Consider the following 20,759-nt stretch of genomic DNA (forward strand, 5'->3'; position numbering starts at 1 on the left):
AAGGGGCGGGGACGAGCGTCCCGCTACTCTTTTAAAAATCGCTCCTTGGAAATGTAATGGTGCGCGCTCCCGCTAGATATGGCGTGCAAGCGCATGGTGTCATGGTCCGGTGGGCGGGACTAGTAACTTTTTTCCCTCCTGGGCGGGACTAGTGGCTTCCAAGCAGTGGGGCGGGCCCTGTAGTGACTTGGATTGGGGCCCAGCCTGAGGGGCAGTTATAGTTAGTTTGGGGAGGGTACATATGGGCTACAGGGGTATTACAGGCTCTTCCCCCCAAAACTATGCCCCCCCTCCATGATGCTGATTCCCCTGGGTATTGTCTGAGGTGATTGCTTCTAGGCCCATTGACTGACTCCCCTTAATCTTCCTGTCCAATTACAGCTCAGCTAGGGCAGGAGGTGTGGCCTACATAGTAACATAGTAAGTTGGGTTGAAAAAAGACATCCATCCATCACGTTCAACCATAGTGCCTATATTCTTGGCATTAAGACTAATAAGTCAAATGGGGGGGGTTAAACTATGGGAAACCATTATGAGCCCAAAATGTGGGATATTTGTACTTGCAGCCAATGAGGGAGCCTGTTAGTCAGACAGCTGGATCACTGGGGGCCCCTGTGTATATGGAAAGCCTGGGTCACAAAACAAAAGAGCAGTTACCTGCCAACATTTTGAAAACGGAAAGAGGGACACACACCCCCAGGTGATTTAAAGTTTGATCACATTTCTGGGGGTTTGGGGGGGTCCTGTTTTATGTGTTATTCCAGTTTTGCTGAAAAAGGTGAAGTTGGCCTTTAGGCTGTGAGTCTCCATTCCCCCAAGAAACCTGTTTAGCTTATTAGTTACACTTGTATCTCAGTGCAGGGGGGGGGGCTTTTTACCTTTCTGGGCTCTCTGCCAAAAGCTACTTATTTAATTAAACATGAGAAACACTGTATCTAAGTGCAGGTGATGCTTGTTACGAATTCTGGGCTCTCTGCCAAAAGGTACTTTTGTTAATTAAGTTTGAGAAACATTGTATCTTTTTAGCTTCAGTGCAGGAGATCAAAGGGAAATGAGGGACTTTTCACAGTTGGGAGGTATGGAGTTATCTATCCAGCTTCCCAGTCACCCCCTGCCCCTGTGTAGCAAAGCCCTGTTAGTCTTCCTCAATACAGTGAGGGGGTGCCGGCAAGCTGCTGGTGGCCCCTGTGGAGACAATCACCATGGGTTGCTGCATTATGTATTAAAAATAAAGTGCCTGGGGAAATAGTAATTGGTTATGAACTGGCACCCCTAGTGGCTCAGGCTTTCTTTGCCCTTTAAAAGGGTTAACAGTTAACTTTTAATATGATGCGGAGAGAAATATTCTGAGACAATTTGCAGTTGGTCTTCATTTATTACTATTTGTAGTTTTTTAATTATTGTTCAGCAGCTCTCCAGTTTGGAGTTTAAGCAGTTATCTGGTTGCTAGGGTCTAATTACCTTAGTAACCAGGGTGTGGTTGGAATGAGAGACATGAATATGAATAAAAGAGGCCTGAACAGGAAAATAAATAAATGATAAAACATAAGTATAACAATAAAACTGGAGCCTCACAGAGCAATAGGGTTTGGCTGCCGGGGTCAGTGACCCCCATTTGAAAGCTGCAAAGAGGCAGAAGAAGGGAAATAATTCAAAAATTATAAAAAATAAATAATGAAGACCAATAGAAACGTTGCCTTGAATATGCCATTGTATAATATACTAAAAGTTATCTTAAAGGTGAACCGTCTCTTTAAATTAACCTTTAGTATAATGTAGAGTGCTATTTTGAGACAATTTGCAATTGGTCTTTGTTTGTTACTTGCAGTTTTTGAATTATTTACCTTTTGTTCAGCAACTCTCGTTTGGAATTTAAAGAGGGATCTGGTTGCTAGGGGCTAATTTTAACCTAGCAACCAAGCAGTAGTTTGAAAGAGAGACAGGAATAGGAACAGGAGAGGCCTTAATAGAAAGATAAGTGATAGAAAGTAACAATAAGAATTGTAGTGTCACAGAGCAATAGAGTTTGGTTGCCGGGGTCAGTGACCCCCATTTGAGAGCTGGAAAGGGTCAGAAAGAAAGGCATAAAATATAAAAAAAACAAAGACCAATGAAAAAGTTGCTAATAGGCCATTCTATGACGTACTAAAAGTGAATCTGAAGGTAAAGCAGACCCTGCGCTGTTGCTATGGCACGGACTGATATGTGCAGTAACCAGATTAGACTGCTTGCCCTCAGTTTTTAGAGAGGGGGGCAATAACTTCTACTTACCCCATTTGTTCATTATACAGAATATCTTTATTAGAGGAGAAGGAAGAGGGGTCTCTCTGCTGCATTAACCCCCGGCCGGGGCAGTTTTCTCCACCGGTCGGGGGGGTTTCAGGTCAGTGATAACAGTCACTGGCCTTTCCTTCTCCTTTGAGTGAGCGTTTAGTATGATGTAGAGAGTAATAATCTGAGACAATTTGCAATTGGTCTTCATTTTTTATTTGTAATTATTTCACTTTTTGTTTAGCAGCTCTCCGGTTCGGAATTTCAGCAGCTATCTGGTTGCTAGGGTCTCAATTACCTTAGTAACCAGGATGTGGTTGGAATGAGAGAGGACCTAAACAGAAAGAAAAGTAATAACAACACACTGGAGCCTCACAGAGAAATGGTTGTTTGGCTGCCGGGGTCAGTGACCCCCATTTGAAAGCTCAGAAGAGAAAGGGAAATAATTAAAAAACTATGGAAAATAAATAATGAAGACCAATTGAAAAGCTGCTTAGAATTGGCCATTCTATTTGGAATAGCGCATTGAACAGAATGGGAGTCGTCAGTAAATTGGAAACAAAAACAACTTTATTGCTTTCTACCACATAATTATCAGTATAAATAAAATCTTTCGTTTGATGAAGGCCCCCCCCCCCCTTCAACCCCCCCCCCCCCCATTCTACAAACTCTCAGTTTGTGGCCTTTATATACTATATATAGTTCCCCAGGAGTGGGGGGGGGGGGGGGGGGGAAGATAAATGTTGGCACTTAAAAATAAAAACAAAAAAAAAAAAGTGTGGGGGGTTAATGAAGCTTTCTAGCAATCTCAGGAAGAAGGGAATCAGGCTTTATATTTACACTGCTACATTACTGGGGCTTCTTCCCATTAAGCCAAATATTTCCTGGCAGTGAGTTGGGCAATGCCCCCCCGGGGGTAAATACCCAATAGAGACAGTTCAGCTCGGTGAGTGGATCATGGCTCTCCACCAATGACGTGAGCCCAATAAAGATCCTCAGGGGACCTAAAAGTCTTTTGCCCCGGGCGTAACATGGAGATCCGTGCCGCCAGTCCGTGGGATACGGGAAAGCCCGCTGGGCCGAAGCGCTAGGTGAAATAGTGCGGCTTCTTTACGTTGATGCCATATTCCGCCAGCGCCGGAGTCAGGTCTTCCATAGTGAGAGTGTATTTCTTATCCTGCCCAAAGAGAAATCACATGACTGCCTTGTGCCTCTAGAGAGGGAGAATCTCCGGCGCTGACCCAGACAGTACCAAGTATGTGCCTTGGCACCGACACAGGACTAGAGCAGGAGGGCATCATCTCGGGGTTACTGGGGTCTCTCTACCCCCACCCCCAAAATCATTATCCAATCGGCTCCCTACATACTTACCCCCCAGCCCTGACTATGGAGCAGCAATGTGAGGGCACATTCATTTCTATTGGGTGCAGCCCATACCTAGATGTGTATAGGAGATCTAGGAGCTCTCTCACTGGCTGCTTGTAACATTGGGCGGAACAAAGGGGCACCTTGGGCACAATAGCCCCACTGAAGGGCATTTGCTGGCGGGGTACCTTGCTTTTGCTGCGAGAGCTCCCGGAGGCCGTCCCCTTCATCTTACAGTGCTGCAAGGCGTCATTTGCAATGTCAGAGATGAACTTCTGAGATGCCAAGGAGATCAGCCGGATTCTAGGAGAGACAAGCGGTGGGGTCAGCGGATCACTACAGAGATCGAGAGGATCCGGTGTGAAATTCAAAATAAGCGAAGTCAATACAGATGCTGTGCTGAACTCATAGTAATCACCATACAGGCCTGATTGGATAACTGCAGTAAGACTAATGAAAGCAACTCTGATTGGTTGCTAGGGTTAAAGGAAAAGTAACACTAAACATTTTTAACTAAAAAAATCTATTCTACCCTCCCCCAATAATTGCCCTATCCTGAAATCCATTTGTTATTGTGAATGCATCAACTATGCGGTGATCGACTGATCTAGCCCCTGACTTCTGTATATAGGAATGAGTCAGGCTAGGCTCGATCAGTCGATCACCGCATAGTTGATGCATTCACAATAACAAATGGATTTCAGGATAGGGCAATTATTGGGGGAGGGCAGAATAGATTTTTTAGTTAAAAATGTTTAGTGTTACTTTTCCTTTAAGGGCCGATTCGGGTCCTTCAGACCAATTCAGCAGCTTATCTGCCCGTGTATGGGCACCCCCCGACGGGCCTACCCAACCGATATCTGCCATTGCGATGGTTTGGCCCTAGCCCGGTATTGCCCACTGTAGGTGGAGAAGATCCGCTCATTTGGCAATCTCACCAAACGAGTCTCCACCAATTACATTACAGTTCCTAGAAAGCAAGATAAACAATAATAAAGAGGGATAATACATATAACGGAATGGCAGCACCAGAACGGGCACTTTAACCCCTATTTAGGCCTCCAGTTGCTGTGGCCATAAGCGTGACTGTCAGCTCTCCTGGTAGGCACAGAGCAAACGGCTACTGGCCACGGCGGCCCATAACCTAGCGCTACAGGCTGGCCAGAATAAGGGAAGGTTCTTCCTAGTCGAGGCAACTGCTACAGGGCTCTGAGAAGCTCCGGTACCCACGGGCCAATAACGTATGGCAGCAGGAGTTGTACTTACATGCGTGGGTCGGATGCTTCAAACCCGGCCCGGTTCAGGTAATATCCAGTGACGGCATCTGGGATCTGCAGGAAATCGGGAGAAGGAATGTAAAGCAAATGTTGGAACAGATACAAGCAATGATACAGGGAAACAATATGGCAGCTCCCACCAACAGATATACATACATACAGAGAAATGATGTTCTGTAGGCACAAGCTGCACCCTGACACTGTGTAAGGTGGGGCAAATGCCTGGCACTGCCCCCCCCCAGTACCCTAGGGCACAGCATTTCCCATACAGACCCAAGGGACACTTACCGTAGGGGTATAGTCCTCCAGCTGCATCAGGAAATCCACCAGGGGGGTAGTGGAAATGACAGGTTTGACATCGCCATTTGCCACCCCCGGGGGCAGGTACACGCCATTAGAGAGGGATCCCTCGGAGGGGGCAGCAGCCGCTGATGCAGGGACTGGAGGATCAATAACAGAACATACATTGGAATTGGAAAGGACTGGGCAATAGTCACACAGCCGGGCACTTACCTGCGCCCAATTCTCCAAATACCCCCCCACCCTATCTGTCCCCAAACTGTACTCCCCATTGTACAACCCAGTGGGCACCATTTGCCCCGAAACAGGTCCATTCACCCAGCTCCTTCCATACGTTCCCCTTCTCACCCCCGGCACCACTCCTACCCCCTGCCCTAGCAAAGGGCAATTCTCAGCTATGACAGCCCCCTCCTCTCTAGCTGCCCCCCGGGACCCCTTTCATCTCCAGCTGCCCCCCGGGGCCCCCCTCTCATCTCCAGCTGCCCCCCGGGGCCCCCCTCTCATCTCCAGCTGCCCCCCGGGGCCCCCCTCTCATCTCCAGCTGCCCCCCGGGGCCCCTCTCATCTCCAGCTGCCCCCCCGGCCCCTCTCATCTCCAGCTGCCCCCCGGGGCCCCCTCTCATCTCCAGCTGCCCCCCCCCGGGCCCCTCTTTGCTCCAGCTGCCCCCCCCGGGCCCCTCTCATCTCCAGCTGCCCCCCCGGCCCCTCTCTGCTCCAGCTGCCCCCCGGGGCCCCCTCTCATCTCCAGCTGCCCCCCCCGGTGCCCCTCTCTGCTCCAGCTGCCCCCCCCGGGGCCCCTCTCTGCTCCAGCTGCCCCCCCGGGCCCCTCTCTGCTCCAGCTGCCCCCCCGGCCCCTCTCTGCTCCAGCTGCCCCCCCCGGGCCCCTCTCTGCTCCAGCTGCCCCCCCGGCCCCTCTCTGCTCCAGCTGCCCCCCCCGGCCCCTCTCTGCTCCAGCTGCCCCCCCCGGGCCCCTCTCTGCTCCAGCTGCCCCCCCGGGCCCCTCTCTGCTCCAGCTGCCCCCCCGGCCCCTCTCTGCTCCAGCTGCCCCCCCCGGGCCCCTCTCTGCTCCAGCTGCCCCCCCGGCTCTCCCTTTCCCCTCCATGCTTGGGTTTCTCTCCCCAGGCCTTTCCTGGAGTCCCAGTCCCCTGTGAGTACCCCCCCCTCCCTCTCCGGTTCAGTTGCTGCCGCTCACCGCTGGCTCTTCGCTCCCCCGTGTCCCTCCCGGGTAGAGCAGCTGCAGAGGCCGCGGCAGGCCCGGGTTTGGGAATGTTTGCCGGGCTGGGCTTACTCTCTGGGGCCGGACCGGGCTGGACTGAGGCAATAGCAGATAGAGAGTCTGGCGCTGTCTCCGTCCCGCTCATCTTCACCCTTGGACAGGAACTTCCGTCAACACCCGGAAACAGCTCCTCCACTTAATCTCCTCCCCAAAACAACGGGCAGTGCCTTTACGCCATCTTCCTGCAAGGCGTGTCCCAGCGCCCCCTACCGGCCAATGCGGCAGCTACACAGCTCAGGAGAAACATAACCTTACGTAGAAAGCCCATTGGCTACCTGCCAGGGCGCGGCCATTTACTGGCTTAAAATGTTGCCAATCAAAGCGGTGATAGCAAAGCTGCGTTAGGATTTGAACAAAGCCAGACTGTGATTGGATGTCGCTTGGTTACGTGCTGAGGCACGCTAGAGTGCCGCCATGTTGCTACACACGGAAATGAGCTTAGCGAAGTGCATGGGAGTCAGACTGACAGTGAGGCGCGACACCAACTCCTTCTTCTGAGCGTGAAAAGCGCCACAGGCAACCAAACCGGGGCTGTTAGGAGCCGGCGGGCTGGACTTTACCCTGGGGCAGGGGCTGCTTGAGGCCAGTATTTGGGTGTAGCAATATGGCGGAGTTCGCAGACCGAAAACGGACTGGGAAACCACAAGAGTGAAAACCGGATCCAAATTGCTCCGACATTGATTCACTGAGCAAGTGGGTGAGTGTCCGCCTCCCGGGAGCTGGGACTTTCTTTTTATTGATCCACCCCCCCCCCCCCCGCCTCCACTCAGGCAGCCATTATGGGGGTCTCTTTACACTCACTGTCAGTAACTAACCCACTCACTGTCAGTAACTAACCCACTCACTGTCAGTAACTAACCCACTCACTGTCAGTAACTAACCCACTCACTGTCAGTAACTAACCCACTCACTGTCAGTAACTAACCCACTCACTGTCAGTAACTAACCCACTCACTGTCAGTAACTAACCCACTCGCCGTCAGTAACTAACCCACTCACTGTCAGTAACTAACCCACTCACTGTCAGTAACTAATACACTCGCCGTCAGTAACTAACCCACTCACTGTCAGTAACTAACCCACTCACTGTCAGTAACTAACCCACTCACTGTCAGTAACTAACCCACTCACTGTCAGTAACTAACCCACTCACTGTCAGTAACTAACCCACTCGCCGTCAGTAACTAACCCACTCACTGTCAGTAACTAACCCACTCACTGTCAGTAACTAATACACTCGCCGTCAGTAACTAATACACTCGCCGTCAGTAACTATACACTCGCCGTCAGTAACTAACACACTCGCCGTCAGTAACTAACACACTCGCCGTCAGTAACTATACACTCGCCGTCAGTAACTAACACACTCGCCGTCAGTAACTAATACACTCGCCGTCAGTAACTAATACACTCGCCGTCAGTAACTAATACACTCGCCGTCAGTAACTAACACACTCGCCGTCAGTAACTATAACACTCGCCGTCAGTAACTAACACACTCGCCGTCAGTAACTAACGACACTCGCCGTCAGTAACTATACACTCGCCGTCAGTAACTAACACACTCGCCGTCAGTAACTAATACACTCGCCGTCAGTAACTAATACACTCGCCGTCAGTAACTAACACACTCGCCGTCAGTAACTAAGACACTCGCCGTCAGTAACTAAGACACTCGCCGTCAGTAACTAACACACTCGCCGTGAGTAACTAATACACTCGCCGTCAGTAACTAACACTCGCCCTAACACTCGCCGTCAGTAACTAACACACTCGCCCTAACACACTCGCCGTCAGTAACTAACACACTCGCCGTCAGTAACTAACACACTCGCCGTCAGTAACTAACACACTCGCCGTCAGTAACTAACACACTCGCCCTAACACACTCGCCGTCAGTAACTAACACACTCGCCCTAACACACTCGCCGTCAGTAACTAACACACTCGCCGTCAGTAACTAACACACTCGCCGTCAGTAACTAACACACTCCTGTGCCCTGATGTATTGTGTGTAGGGGCAGTGGAGTAAGGGGTCTCTGCCCCCAGTGACATTTCTATATATACTCAGTGGGGGATCTACACTTACACCCCCCCCTTAGGGCTCTGGCACACGCGAGGCAACAAAGTTGCCTGCGCAGCGTGTGCCATCCCACTGGTGACTTACATTTTTGCCAGTGGGATGGCAGTTCGGGGAGATTAGTCACCTGTGATAAGGGAGATTTGTTTCGGGCGACTAATCTCCCTGTGTGCCAGAGCCCTTACCCCAAGGGATTCCTGACTGTGGCCCCATACAGGCACTGACTATACAGGTCCCAGAGCGGATCCCCCTGTCTGGTGCTCAGTCGTCTGCCCCCCCCCTGGCTCCCCCCGTTGCACCCCCTGTCTGCGCCCCCGTCTCCCCCCCTGCTTGCTCCCCCCCTGTCTGTCCCCTTCTCATCCCTCCCCTGTCTGCTCCCCCCCCTGTCTTGCTGCTCCCCCCTGTCTGCCTCCTGCACCGCCCCTTTCGTGTCTTGCTCCTCCCCCTGTTCTTGGCTGTTTCTATCGCTCCCCCCCTAGTCTGCCCAATCATGCCCCCTGTCGCGCAACCCCTGAATCCCACTCCCATTTTGAGTATTTTCCACAACCCCATTACACCGCAACCAAGCCCTGACTATTCTTACCCCGAGAGTTCCGCATTTAAGCGCCACTACAATGTTTTGCATTTCTCTAGCCCATACAGGCGGGCCCGCTAAGTCCCTCAACTCACGATACCTTCCCCCCCATATACCATAGAGTTGAACTATAGCTCCCCTGTCCACTCATGCACTCCCCCCCTAGCAGGCCAGTGCCCACTCTAGTGTTTGTCAGCAGCAATTCCCTGTCCCACTCATGAGTTGACCTTCCCCCCCCACATTAGCACTCGCAGTGACATACAGATCCCTGTCCCACTCATGTTATTGCCCCCCATACAGGCCACCATGACTATACCCACAGATCGAGACCGACATGTCCCCACTCATGTAATATTCCGCCCCAGTACAGCACCCACTATACAAGTGATCCCCCCACTAACAATTATTTCCACTATCACCGAACATACATCAGTACAGATTTCCCTGTCCCACTCATGATTTTATTCCCCCTACCTTGACAGGCAGTGTGACGCATATAAATTACAGAACTCGACTCCCGGACTCATGATATTCCCCCCATACAGCACGTGACTGTAGTTTATATAACAGATTCCCTGTCCCACTCATGTTATTTCCCCCCATACAGGCAGTGACTATACAGATTCCCTGTCCCACTCATGTTATTTCCCCCATACAGCAGTGACTATACAGAAGATGTCCCGTGTCGCCACTATAAGGATATCACCCCGCCACCGATACAGAGGCGGGTGAGATATACAAAGATCCGCTGTCCCACTCATGTATTTCCCAGCAGCATACGGAGGCATGACAAGGTATGACAAGGGATTCCCTGTGCCCAACTGCATTTAAGACCGTATCTAGCAGAGTGAGGTAGTACAATTCCCTGGTCCCAGCTCATGAGTTATTTTCCCCGCAGTAGAGGCAAGTGACAGTGATAGGCAGGAATTCGACCTGTCCACTCATGTTATTTCCCCCCATACAAAAGTGCAGGTGACTAATACAAGGAAATAGCCCTGTCCCACTCATGTTGATTTACCCCGCACATAGCAGGCAGTGGGAGCGTATACGAATCCCTGTCCCACTCATTTATTTCCCCCCCATACAGCAGTGGACTATACAGATCCCTGTCCACTCATGTTATTCCCCCCATACAGCCTTCCGTGGCCCTGAGCTGGGCCAACTCGCTCTGTCTCATTCATTCACTACGTTTGCGGTGGGCACGGTCTCCCTGCCATTGTTTGCCTTCCTCTTCTGCATCGTCTGGTCCCTCCTCTTCAACTTCAGCCGAGACGAACTGCATGCCACTGGTCGATGTGAGTGAGACCCCCCGGCCACGGTGCCCCCGCGTAACCCGAAGAGTTATAGCCCGATAATCCCGCTGAGAGTAGTGATACTGGTGCACATGTATGATTGGGGCGCGCCCCCAGGGTGGTGGGATATATACTACACCTACCCCCCCCCCAGTGTACATACAGATATATACCTACCCATTTACCCAGATCCTCGGCTCTCTCCCCTCTCTCTCTCCCCCCTCTCTCTCCCCCCTCTCTCTCCTCCCTCACTCTCTCCTCCCCTCTCTCTCTCCCCCCCTCTCTCTCCTCCCCTCTCTCTCTCCCCCCCTCTCTCTCCTCCCCTCACTCTCTCCTCCCTCACTCTCTCCCCCCTCTCTCTCCTCCCTCACTCTCTCCTCCCCTCACTCTCTCTCCCCCTCTCTCCTCCCCTCACTCTCTCCTCCCCTCACTCTCTCCCCCCCTCTCTCTCCCCCCCCTTCTCCTCCCTCACTCTCTCCTCCCCTCACTCTCTCTCCCCCCTCTCTCCTCCCCTCACTCTCTCTCCCCCTCTCTCTCCTCCCCTCACTCTCTCTCCCCCTCTCTCTCTCTCCCCCTCTCTCTCCTCCCCTCACTCTCTCCCCCCCCCCTCTCTCCCTCAGGTCCTAACTACCTGCCGTCAGTCAGTGCCGCTATTGGAGGAGAGACCCCCCAGAGATACATATGGCGACTGTGCATTGGACTTCACTCTGCCCCTCGCTTCCTCGTGGGCGTGGCATACCTGCACTACTATCAGGGCACCCCCTGCTCCAGCCCCGCCTACCCCCGGCTCTGTCACCTCAACTTCCTGCTGAATTGCTGCGAAATCTTCTTCCTCATCCTGCTGACTTACGTCTCATCCTCGGAGAATTATGGTAGGGCCGGGAGAGACCAACATCGTGTGGCGGGGGGGGCAGATGTGTTAGAGATACCCCCAGTATTAGCCCCGCCCCACCTACAAACCAGGGGCAAATACTTTTGTCTCCTCTGCCCGGAGGTGGTTGGGCAGTTTGGCCAGTTTCAGCCATATGGCCTGACCGACTAGACACGTATGCAGGAATGGGGGGGGGGGGGGGCATTTCTATAAGTAGAAGGGTTTGCTTTCAGCCAATCATGGGGGCCCTCCTGCTCTTTCTTATAAAGAGTTAACCCTTCTGTAGGCATTGTGTTGGTCTCTTGCTTAGACAATAGGCGGTGCTGCCATAGCGGTTTCCATGAAGGGACGTAGGATGTGCCCCCCCCAGGATTCATGTTCTGCAAGTAAATGTGGGTGGGGGTTGGGTCTAATAGATAGATAACCATGCTTGTTGGGTTCTACGTAGAACTTCTCTGTCTCCCCAGAGGTCCATAAGTTGGGTTTCATGGCCTTCATGTTGTTCTCGGTGGGCTACATGTTCGTGACCTGCTCGCTGTGGCGCGTGGCGCGTAAGGGCTCGGGGAGCCTGGAGGTAAGTGCCCCCGCTTTATGTCTTTCTATGGGGTCGTCAGTGTGGCCCCGGGAGTGTGGGGAATTGTGGGTAAATGGGCCCAGATGTGGGCAAGCTCAGTCTGCACTAAAATGTCATTGTAATTGAGAACTAAAGCTCAACCAATAGTTTGGCTAGAAATGCTTCCCCTTGTACTGTGGCACCCCAATACTACCCCTAATGCCCCTCTCTGTCTGTGTCACCCCAATACTACCCCTAATGCCCCTCTCTGTCTGTGTCACCCCAATACTACCCCTAATGCCCCTCTCTGTCTGTGTCACCCCAATACTACCCCTAATGCCCCTCTCTGTCTGTGTCACCCCAATACTAACCCTAATGCCCCCGTCTGTCTGTGGGCACCCCAATACTACCCCTAATGCCCCTCTCTGTCTTGTGTCACCCCAATACTACCCCTAATGCCCCTCTCTGTCTGTGTCACCCCAATACTACCCCTAATGCCCCTCTCTGTCTGTGTCACCTCAATACTACCCCTAATGCCCCTCTCTGTCTGTGTCACCCCAATACTAACCCTAATGCCCCCGTCTGTCTGTGGCACCCCAATACTAACCCTAATGCCCCCGTCTGTCTGTGGCACCCCAATACTAACCCTAATGCCCCCGTCTGTCTGTGGCACCCCAATACTAACCCTAATGCCCCCGTCTGTCTGTGGCACCCCAATACTAACCCTAATGCCGCCGTCTGTCTGTGGCACCCCAATACTATCCCTAATGCCCCCGTCTGTCTGTGGCACCCCAATACTAACCCTAATGCCCCCGTCTGTCTGTGGCACCCCAATACTAACCCTAATGCCCCGTCTGTCTGTGGCACCCCAATACTAACCCTAATGCCCCGTCTGTGGCAGCCCCAATACTAACCCTAATGCCCCTCTCTGTCTGTGGCACCCCAATACTACCCCTAATGCCCCTCTCTGTCTGTGTCACCCCAATACTACCCCTAATGCCCCTCTCTGTCTGTGTCACCCCAATACTACCCTAATGCCCCCGTCTGTCTGTGGCACCCCAATACTAACCCTAATGCCCCCGTCTGTCTGTGTCACCCCAATACTAACCCTAATGCCCCCGTCTGTCTGTGGCACCCCAATACTAACCCTAATGCCCCCGTCTGTCTGTGGCACCCCAATACTAACCCTAATGCCCCCGTCTGTCTGTGGCACCCCAATACTATCCCTAATGCCCCCGTCTGTCTGTGGCACCCAATACTAACCCTAATGCCCCCGTCTGTCTGTGGCACCCCAATACTAACCCTAATGCCCCCGTCTGTCTGTGGCACCCCAATACTAACCCTAATGCCCCCGTCTGTCTGTGGCACCCCAATACTAACCCTAATGCCCCCGTCTGTCTGTGGCACCCCAATACTAACCCTAATGCCCCGTCTGTCCTGTGTCACCCCCAATGACTAACCCTAATGCCCCAGTCTGTCTGTAGCACCCCAATACTAACCCTAATGCCCCCATCTGTGTCACCCCAATACTAACCCTAATGCCCCCGTCTGTCTGTGGGCACCCCAATACTAACCCTAATGCCCCCGTCTGTCTGTGTCTTCCCAATACTAACCCTAATGCCCCCGTCTGTCTGTGCACCCCAATACTAACCCTAATGCCCCCGTCTGTCTGTGGCACCCCAATACTAACCCTAATTGCCCCCGTCTGGCACCACAATACTAACCCTAATGCCCCCATTTGTCTGTGGCACCCCAATACTAACCCTAATGCCCCATCTGTCACCCCAATACTAACCCTAATGCCCCCGTCTGTCACCCCAATACTAACCCTAATGCCCCGTCTGTCTGTGTCACCCCAATACTAACCCTAATGCCCCCGTCTGTCTGGTGGCAACCCCAATACTAACCCTAATGCCCCCCGTCTGTCTGTGTCACCCCCAATACTAACCCTAATGCCCCCGTCTGTCTGTGTCACCCCAATTCTAACCCTAATGCCCCCATCTGTCACCCCAATACTAACCCTAATGCCCCCATCTGTCTGTGTCACCCCAATACTAACCCTAATGCCCCCCATCTGTCTGTGTCACCCCAATACTAACCCAATGCCCCCATCTGTCACCCCAATACTAACCCTAATGCCCCCTTCTGTCTGTGTCACCCCAATTCTAACCCTTAATGCCCCGTCTGTTCTGTGTCACCCCAATTCTAACCCTAATGGCCCCCCATCTGTCACCCCAATACTAACCCTAATGCCCCCTTCTGTCTGTGTCACCCCAATTCTAACCCTAATGCCCCCATCTGTCACCCCAATTACTAACCCTAATGCCCCCTTCTGTCTGTGTCACCCCAATTCTAACCCTAATGCACCCATCTGTGTCACCCCAATTCTAACCCTAATGCCCCATCTTCACCCCAATACTAACCCTAATGCCCCCGTCTGTCTGTGTCACCCCAATACTAACCCTAATGCCCCCGTCTGTCACCCCAATACTAACCCTAATGCCCCCGTCTGTCTGTGTCACCCCAATTACTAACCCTAATGCCCCCGTTCTGTCACCCCAATACTAACCCTAATGCCCCCGTCTGTTGTGTCACCCCAATACTAACCCTAATGCCCCTCTCTGTCTGTGTCACCCCAATACTAACCCTAATGCCCCCGTCTGTCTGTGGCACCCCAATACTAACCCTAATGCCCCCGTCTGTCTGTGCACCCCAATACTAACCCTAATGCCCCCGTCTGGCACCACAATACTAACCCTAATGCCCCCATTTGTCTGTGGCACCCCAATACTAACCCTAATGCCCCCATCTGTCACCCCAATACTAACCTAATGCCCCCGTCTGTCACCCCAATACTAACCCTAATGCCCCCGTGCTGTCTGTGTCACCCCAATACTAACCCTAATGCCCCCGTCTGTCTGTGGCACCCCAATACTAACCCTAATGCCCCCGTCTGTCTGTGTCACCCCAATACTAACCCTAATGCCCCCATCTGTCACCCCAATACTAACCCTAATGCCCCCATCTGTCTGTGTCACCCCAATTCTAACCCTAATGCCCCCATCTGTCACCCCAATACTAACCCTAATGCCCCCATCTGTCTGTGTCACCCCAATTCTAACCCTAATGCCCCCGTCTGTCACCCCAATACTAACCCTAATGCCCCCATCTGTCTGTGTCACCCCAATACTAACCCTAATGCCCCCGTCTGTCACCCCAATACTAACCCTAATGCCCCCTTCTGTCTGTGGTCACCCCAATTCTAACCCTAATGCCCCCATCTGTCACCCCAATACTAACCCTAATGCCCCCTTCTGTCTGTGTCACCCCAATTCTAACCCTAATGCCCCCGTCTGTCTGTGTCACCCCAATACTAACCCTTATGCCCCCGTCTGTCTGTGTCACCCCAATTCTAACCCTAATGCCCCCATCTGTCACCCCAATACTAACCCTAATGCCCCCTTCTGTCTGTGTCACCCCAATTCTAACCCTAATGCCCCCATCTGTCACCCCAATACTAACCCTAATGCCCCCTTCTGTCTGTGTCACCCCAATTCTAACCCTAATGCCCCCGTCTGTCTGTGTCACCCCAATACTAACCCTTATGCCCCCGTCTGTCTGTGTCACCCCAATTCTAACCCTAATGCACCCATCTGTGTCACCCCAATTCTAACCCTAATGCCCCCATCTGTCACCCCAATACTAACCCTAATGCCCCCGTCTGTCTGTGTCACCCCAATACTAACCCTAATGCCCCCGTCTGTCACCCCAATACTAACCCTAATGCCCCGTCTGTCTGTGTCATCCCAAATACTAACCCTAATGCCCCTGTCTGTCACCCCAATACTAACCCTAATGCCCCCGTCTGTCTGTGTCACCCCATACTAACCCTAATGCCCCCGTCTGTCACCCCAATTACTAACCCTAATGCCCCCGTCTGTCTGTCACCCCAATACTAACCCTAATGCCCCTGTCTGTCACCCCAATACTAACCCTAATGCCCCCGTCTGTCTGTGTCACCCCAATACTAACCCTAATGCCCCGTCTGTCTGTGTCACCCCAATACTAACCCTAATGCCCCTTCTGTCACCCCAATACTAACCCTAATGCCCCCGTCTGTCTGTGTCACCCCAATACTAACCCTAATGCCCCGTCTGTCTGTGTCACCCCAATTCTAACCCTAATGCCCCCATCTGTCACCCCAATACTAACCCTAATGCCCCCGTCTGTCTGTGTCACCCCAATACTTACCCTAATGCCCCCGTCTGTCTGTGTCACCCCAATACTAACCCTAATGCCCCAGTCTGTCTGTGGCACCCCAATACTAACCCTAATGCCCCTGTCTGTCTGTAGCACCCCAATACTAACCCTAATGCCCCCATCTGTGTCACCCCAATACTAACCCTAATGCCCCCGTCTGTCTGTGGCACCCCAATACTAACCCTAATGCCCCCATCTGTGTCACCCCAATACTAACCCTAATGCCCCCGTCTGTCTGTGGCACCCCCAATACTAACCCTAATGCCCCCATCTGTGTCACCCCAATACTAACCCTAATGCCCCCGTCTGGCACCCTAATACTAACCCTAATGCCCCCGTCTGGCACCCTAATACTAACCCTAATGCCCCCTTGTACTGTGTCACCCCAATACTAACCCTAATGCCCCCGTCTGTCTGTGGCACCCCAATACTAACCCTAATGCCCCCGTCTGGCACCCTAATACTAACCCTAATGCCCCCTTGTACTGTGGCACCCCAATACTAACCCTAATGCCCCCGTCTCGTTTCTAGGAGCGCACATCCTACGCCTGGAAGAAGCGTCTCTTCGGCTTTTACCTGCTGATGTTCCTGTCGTCCATTTTGGTTTACATTTGGCACAATATGTACTGTGAGGCTGGAGGTAGGTTGCAGGGAGTTGTGAGACGGTTGCTATGTTTCTGCGTATAAGCAACACTTCTTGCTATAGCAGCAATGCGCCCGGATATTATTGAAATACACAGGGACCCCCTCCCTTTCAGCCAAATAAAGTGGTTATTGCTGATTAGTTGCAGTACCGCTCACCTCCACTTGCAGCCAATGGCCAGGGATTCCCATAGGGTTACAGTAGAACAGCGCCCCCATTAATCGCTCCTTACTTCTTGCAGTCTACACCGTGTTTGCCCTGCTGGAGTACCTGGTGGTTCTGTCCAACATGGGCTTCCACATGACGGCCTGGTGGGACTTCGGGAATAAAGAGCTGATGATCTGCTCGCCGGGGGATAAGCGCATCTGAGACTGTTATCCTTCCATCGTACCTACCCATCTGCCCCCCCCCCGGGGCCCTACAGGCAGAGGGGATACTGGGTGCCCCTATAGAGAGGCCACAGGGGGGCAGGAAGGGGACGTGGGACCATTGTACTGTGTGGAGACAATCACCGCGCTCGTTAGCGAGACTCATTACCTTGTGCCGATTGGTTGTTTTTATATTTAATTATATTTATAAATCTGCTGCTGCCATAGCGCTAATCTTGCCCCGAATTCTACTGTGACTGGAGTTGGGGTTCATTAAAGGGGATGGGGGTTCCATAATGAAGGCCGAGGGCACTAAAGGGCCACAGTGGGAGGGAGAGACAAGCAGAATAGCCCAGAATGCATTGTGTTTGGGGCCACACACATTGGCTGCTCACTCTGCCACTCTTGATCCATGTAGAGGCCCAAATCAATATATCAGCTGAGGTTGCCATGGATACTCAGTGCCCAGACCCGGCCAAGAATGGACACCAGTGCCCTGAAATACCCTCTCCCCGGGGCAACTCATTCAGTTAATAATATACATATATGTAAACACTGAGGGAGTGGCTTATGCCTAGGAAAGGTCTTTCCCACAATCCTACAGTCAGCCAATGAGAGGGGAGACTGAGCTTATTCCCTATTGGCTGGCCAGTAATCCATGTGACAGCAGAAGGGGAGAAACCATTTATTACACAGGGGAGCAGTAGGGAGACAAGGAGCCAATACCCCTACACTAACACCCCCAACTCTGCATCGGGGGGCAGTTTCATGATCCAGTTCTGAGGGTTTTTAATGATTTTTAGTGATTTTCTACCAATGAGCGATTGTACCGACATTTTGTATCTGTAATTCCGACTCCGCATTAAACTCATTGTGATTCCCCAGTTCCTTTCCTCCCCCGAAATGGGCAGAACCAGCGCGGCAGCCCCCTGACTGGGGCCATACTGGGGTACCACCCGGGGGCAAGTTTGGGGGCAAAATAGAGAAGCACCATCTGATTAGGTCTGTTCATAGTGTAACATGGGATGATAGCATCACTTTAAAGGGCAAGTAACACCAAATATAAATTCATTTCTACCACCCTCCTTATTGGGGGAAATGCCAGGGTGGGTGAGTGAGTGGGTGAGTGAGTGGGTGAGTGAGTGGGTGAGTGAGTGGGTGAGTGAGTGGGTGAGTGAGTGGGTGAGTGAGTGGGTGAGTGAGTGGGTGAGTGAGTGGGTGAGTGAGTGGGAGGGTATAACAGGTGCCCTGGGGGTACAGACGTGGCGCTGGGGAATTGTTTCATTAGTGAAACTGTAAGTAGATCTCATGTAATTCCGCTCTCAGGCAGCAGGTGGTGCTGTCGCTCCATTTGTACCAATGGCAGATCCAGTTGGGGCAAAGGAAAGGAGCAGAGATCCTCTGGGGGGGGGGACGACAGCACAGAGCCCAATTGCTGGGGGCCCTGATTAACACCACAGACACTATAATGGCACTTACTGATAGGCTTCCCTTAACCAGATCTGATTGGTCGGTTTGTCCTGTTGGAAGAAACAGCTCGGCGAATCATTGCTCACCACTATAACCCTTCAGCCTCACCCAGGGCACAGCGCTTGTGACTGCCCCATGTCAGAGACAATATATAACTACGGGGGGGGGGGTATCACTGGGGGGGGGTACACAGTGCTGGGAATCAGCATTCTCATTGGGCAGTTCTTTTGCATTTATAATCAACTTATTTATCAGTACAATTCTCATTGGGGAATTTCCCTGCATCTATAATGATGTTTCTATAGCAACACTAGGGGGCGCCGTGGGGCAGTATCGTGACACCTGACATTTGGGGGGAGAGTAGAACCCCTGCAGTGTCTGGAGGATGTTATTTTACCCCTATTTGCCCCTCTCTGGGAGACTACAGACTGCTCGCCCCTTTATCTCCCCTTCATGGTAAGGACCCAGGGGGGCAATACTGGGGATTACTGGTTCCCACATTAGCCAGGGGCCCGTCCCAGGGGGGCAATACCGGGGATTACTGGTTCCCACATTAGCCAGGGGCCCGTCCCAGGGGGGCAATACTGGGGATAACTGGTTCCCACATTAGCCAGGGGCCCGTCCCAGGGGGGCAATACTGGGGATTACTGGTTCCCACATTAGCCAGGGGCCCGTCCCAGGGGGGCAATACTGGGGATAACTGGTTCCCACATTAGCCAGGGGCCCGTCCCAGGGGGGCAATACTGGGGATTACTGGTTCCCACATTAGCCAGGGCCCGTCCCAGGGGGCAATACTGGGGATTACTGGTTCCCACATTAGCCAGGGGCCAGTCCCAGGGGGCATACTGGGGATTACTGGTTCCCACATTAGCCAGGGGCCCGTCCCAGGGGGGCAATACTGGGGATTACTGGTTCCCACATTAGCCAGGGGCCCGTCCCAGGGGGGCAATACTGGGGATTACTGGTTCCCACATTAGCCAGGGGCCCGTCCCAGGGGGGCAATACTGGGGATAACTGGTTCCCACATTAGCCAGGGGCCTGTCCCAGGGGGGCAATACTGGGGCTTACTGGTTCCCACATTAGCCAGGGGCCTGTCCCAGGGGGGCAATACTGGGGATAACTGGTTCCCACATTAGCCAGGGGCCTGTCCCAGGGGGGCAATACTGGGGCTTACTGGTTCCCACATTAGCCAGGGGCCTGTCCCAGGGGGGCAATACTGGGGCTTACTGGTTCCCACATTAGCCAGGGGCCTGTCCCAGGGGGGCAATACTGGGGATAACTGGTTCCCAGTGCCACTGGTAAGACTGCCTGTTAGGGACATATCCCAGGGTGCAGGGAATCGTTGGCACAACCAGTGAACTCAATACAATACATTTATACCTGTGCCCCTCAGCACTGGCACCTCTTGTGTAATGCACAATGCCCCACCAGAAGGGGGCAGCACCCAGTTGTGAATGGTTTAAGCACAGCAGTAACAGTCTCATTCAAGAGGTTCTGGTGCCGGGGCCATCACAGCCATTTCTGTGTCTGGTACCTCCGTGCCTGTGTCTCCCATTGGGCACCGTGCCCCCCCATGGGCCCAGTTATATCTCTTGGATCAGATTAGTGGCACGGAAAGGTTCTGCTGAGACCCCCAGTGCAAAAGGAGTGAATACAAAGGCACCTATTGGCACCTATTGGCTGGCACTCATACATTCCTGTACAAACCCCAGGCACTGCCCTTCCCTGGGCATCGTTGGCATTAGTGACTGCCGAATGAATAGGGAGCCCTGTTTGTGACACAGATGCCCAGGCTGGCAGGGGCTCAGAGCTCGGAGAATTCCGTGCCAGGGGTGGGATGAGAGGGACGGATTCCAAAACCAACTGCAGCCGACAGAAGTGAAACTGACACCCAACTGCTGACTGGCACAGATAGGTGGTAGGGTGGGCAGCACTAGGGGCCGCCGTGGGCACAAAGTGAAACTGGGGACCGAGCAGAATGACACCCAACTGCCGACTGGCACAGATAGGGGGTAGGGTGGGCAGCACTAGGGGCCGCCGTGGGCACAAAGTGAAACTGGGGTCTGAGCAGAATGACACCCAACTGCCGACTGGCACAGATAGGGGGTAGGGGGGGCAGCACTAGGGGCCGCCGTGGGCACAAAGTGAAACTGGGGTCTG

General features: G+C 52.8%; 2 protein-coding genes across 4 annotated transcripts; one reads left to right on the plus strand and one right to left on the minus strand.

Moving 5' to 3' along the window:
• Positions 1–2,993: 2,993 nt before the first annotated feature.
• taf10 (TATA-box binding protein associated factor 10) lies at positions 2,994–6,695 on the minus strand. 2 transcript variants are annotated; one of them, NM_001017279.2, is given in 5 exon segments: positions 2,994–3,448; positions 3,825–3,939; positions 4,903–4,967; positions 5,202–5,353; positions 6,405–6,584. In NM_001017279.2, coding segments are annotated over 5 exon segments (591 nt in total). In that variant the 5' UTR covers positions 6,574–6,584; the 3' UTR covers positions 2,994–3,358.
• Positions 6,696–6,922: 227 nt separating this feature from the next.
• pgap2 (post-GPI attachment to proteins 2) lies at positions 6,923–18,013 on the plus strand. Of its 2 annotated transcripts, NM_001113006.1 has the most exon segments (13): positions 6,923–7,211; positions 10,281–10,285; positions 10,287–10,296; positions 10,298–10,312; positions 10,314–10,321; positions 10,323–10,409; positions 10,411–10,417; positions 10,419–10,431; positions 11,051–11,054; positions 11,057–11,306; positions 11,773–11,879; positions 16,650–16,758; positions 17,003–18,013. In NM_001113006.1, coding segments are annotated over 13 exon segments (747 nt in total). In that variant the 5' UTR covers positions 6,923–7,207; the 3' UTR covers positions 17,131–18,013.
• Positions 18,014–20,759: the final 2,746 nt, after the last annotated feature.

The sequence above is a fragment of the Xenopus tropicalis genome, chromosome 2 (genome assembly GCF_000004195.4).
Source record: "Xenopus tropicalis strain Nigerian chromosome 2, UCB_Xtro_10.0, whole genome shotgun sequence".
Taxonomy (NCBI): Eukaryota; Metazoa; Chordata; class Amphibia; order Anura; family Pipidae; genus Xenopus; species Xenopus tropicalis.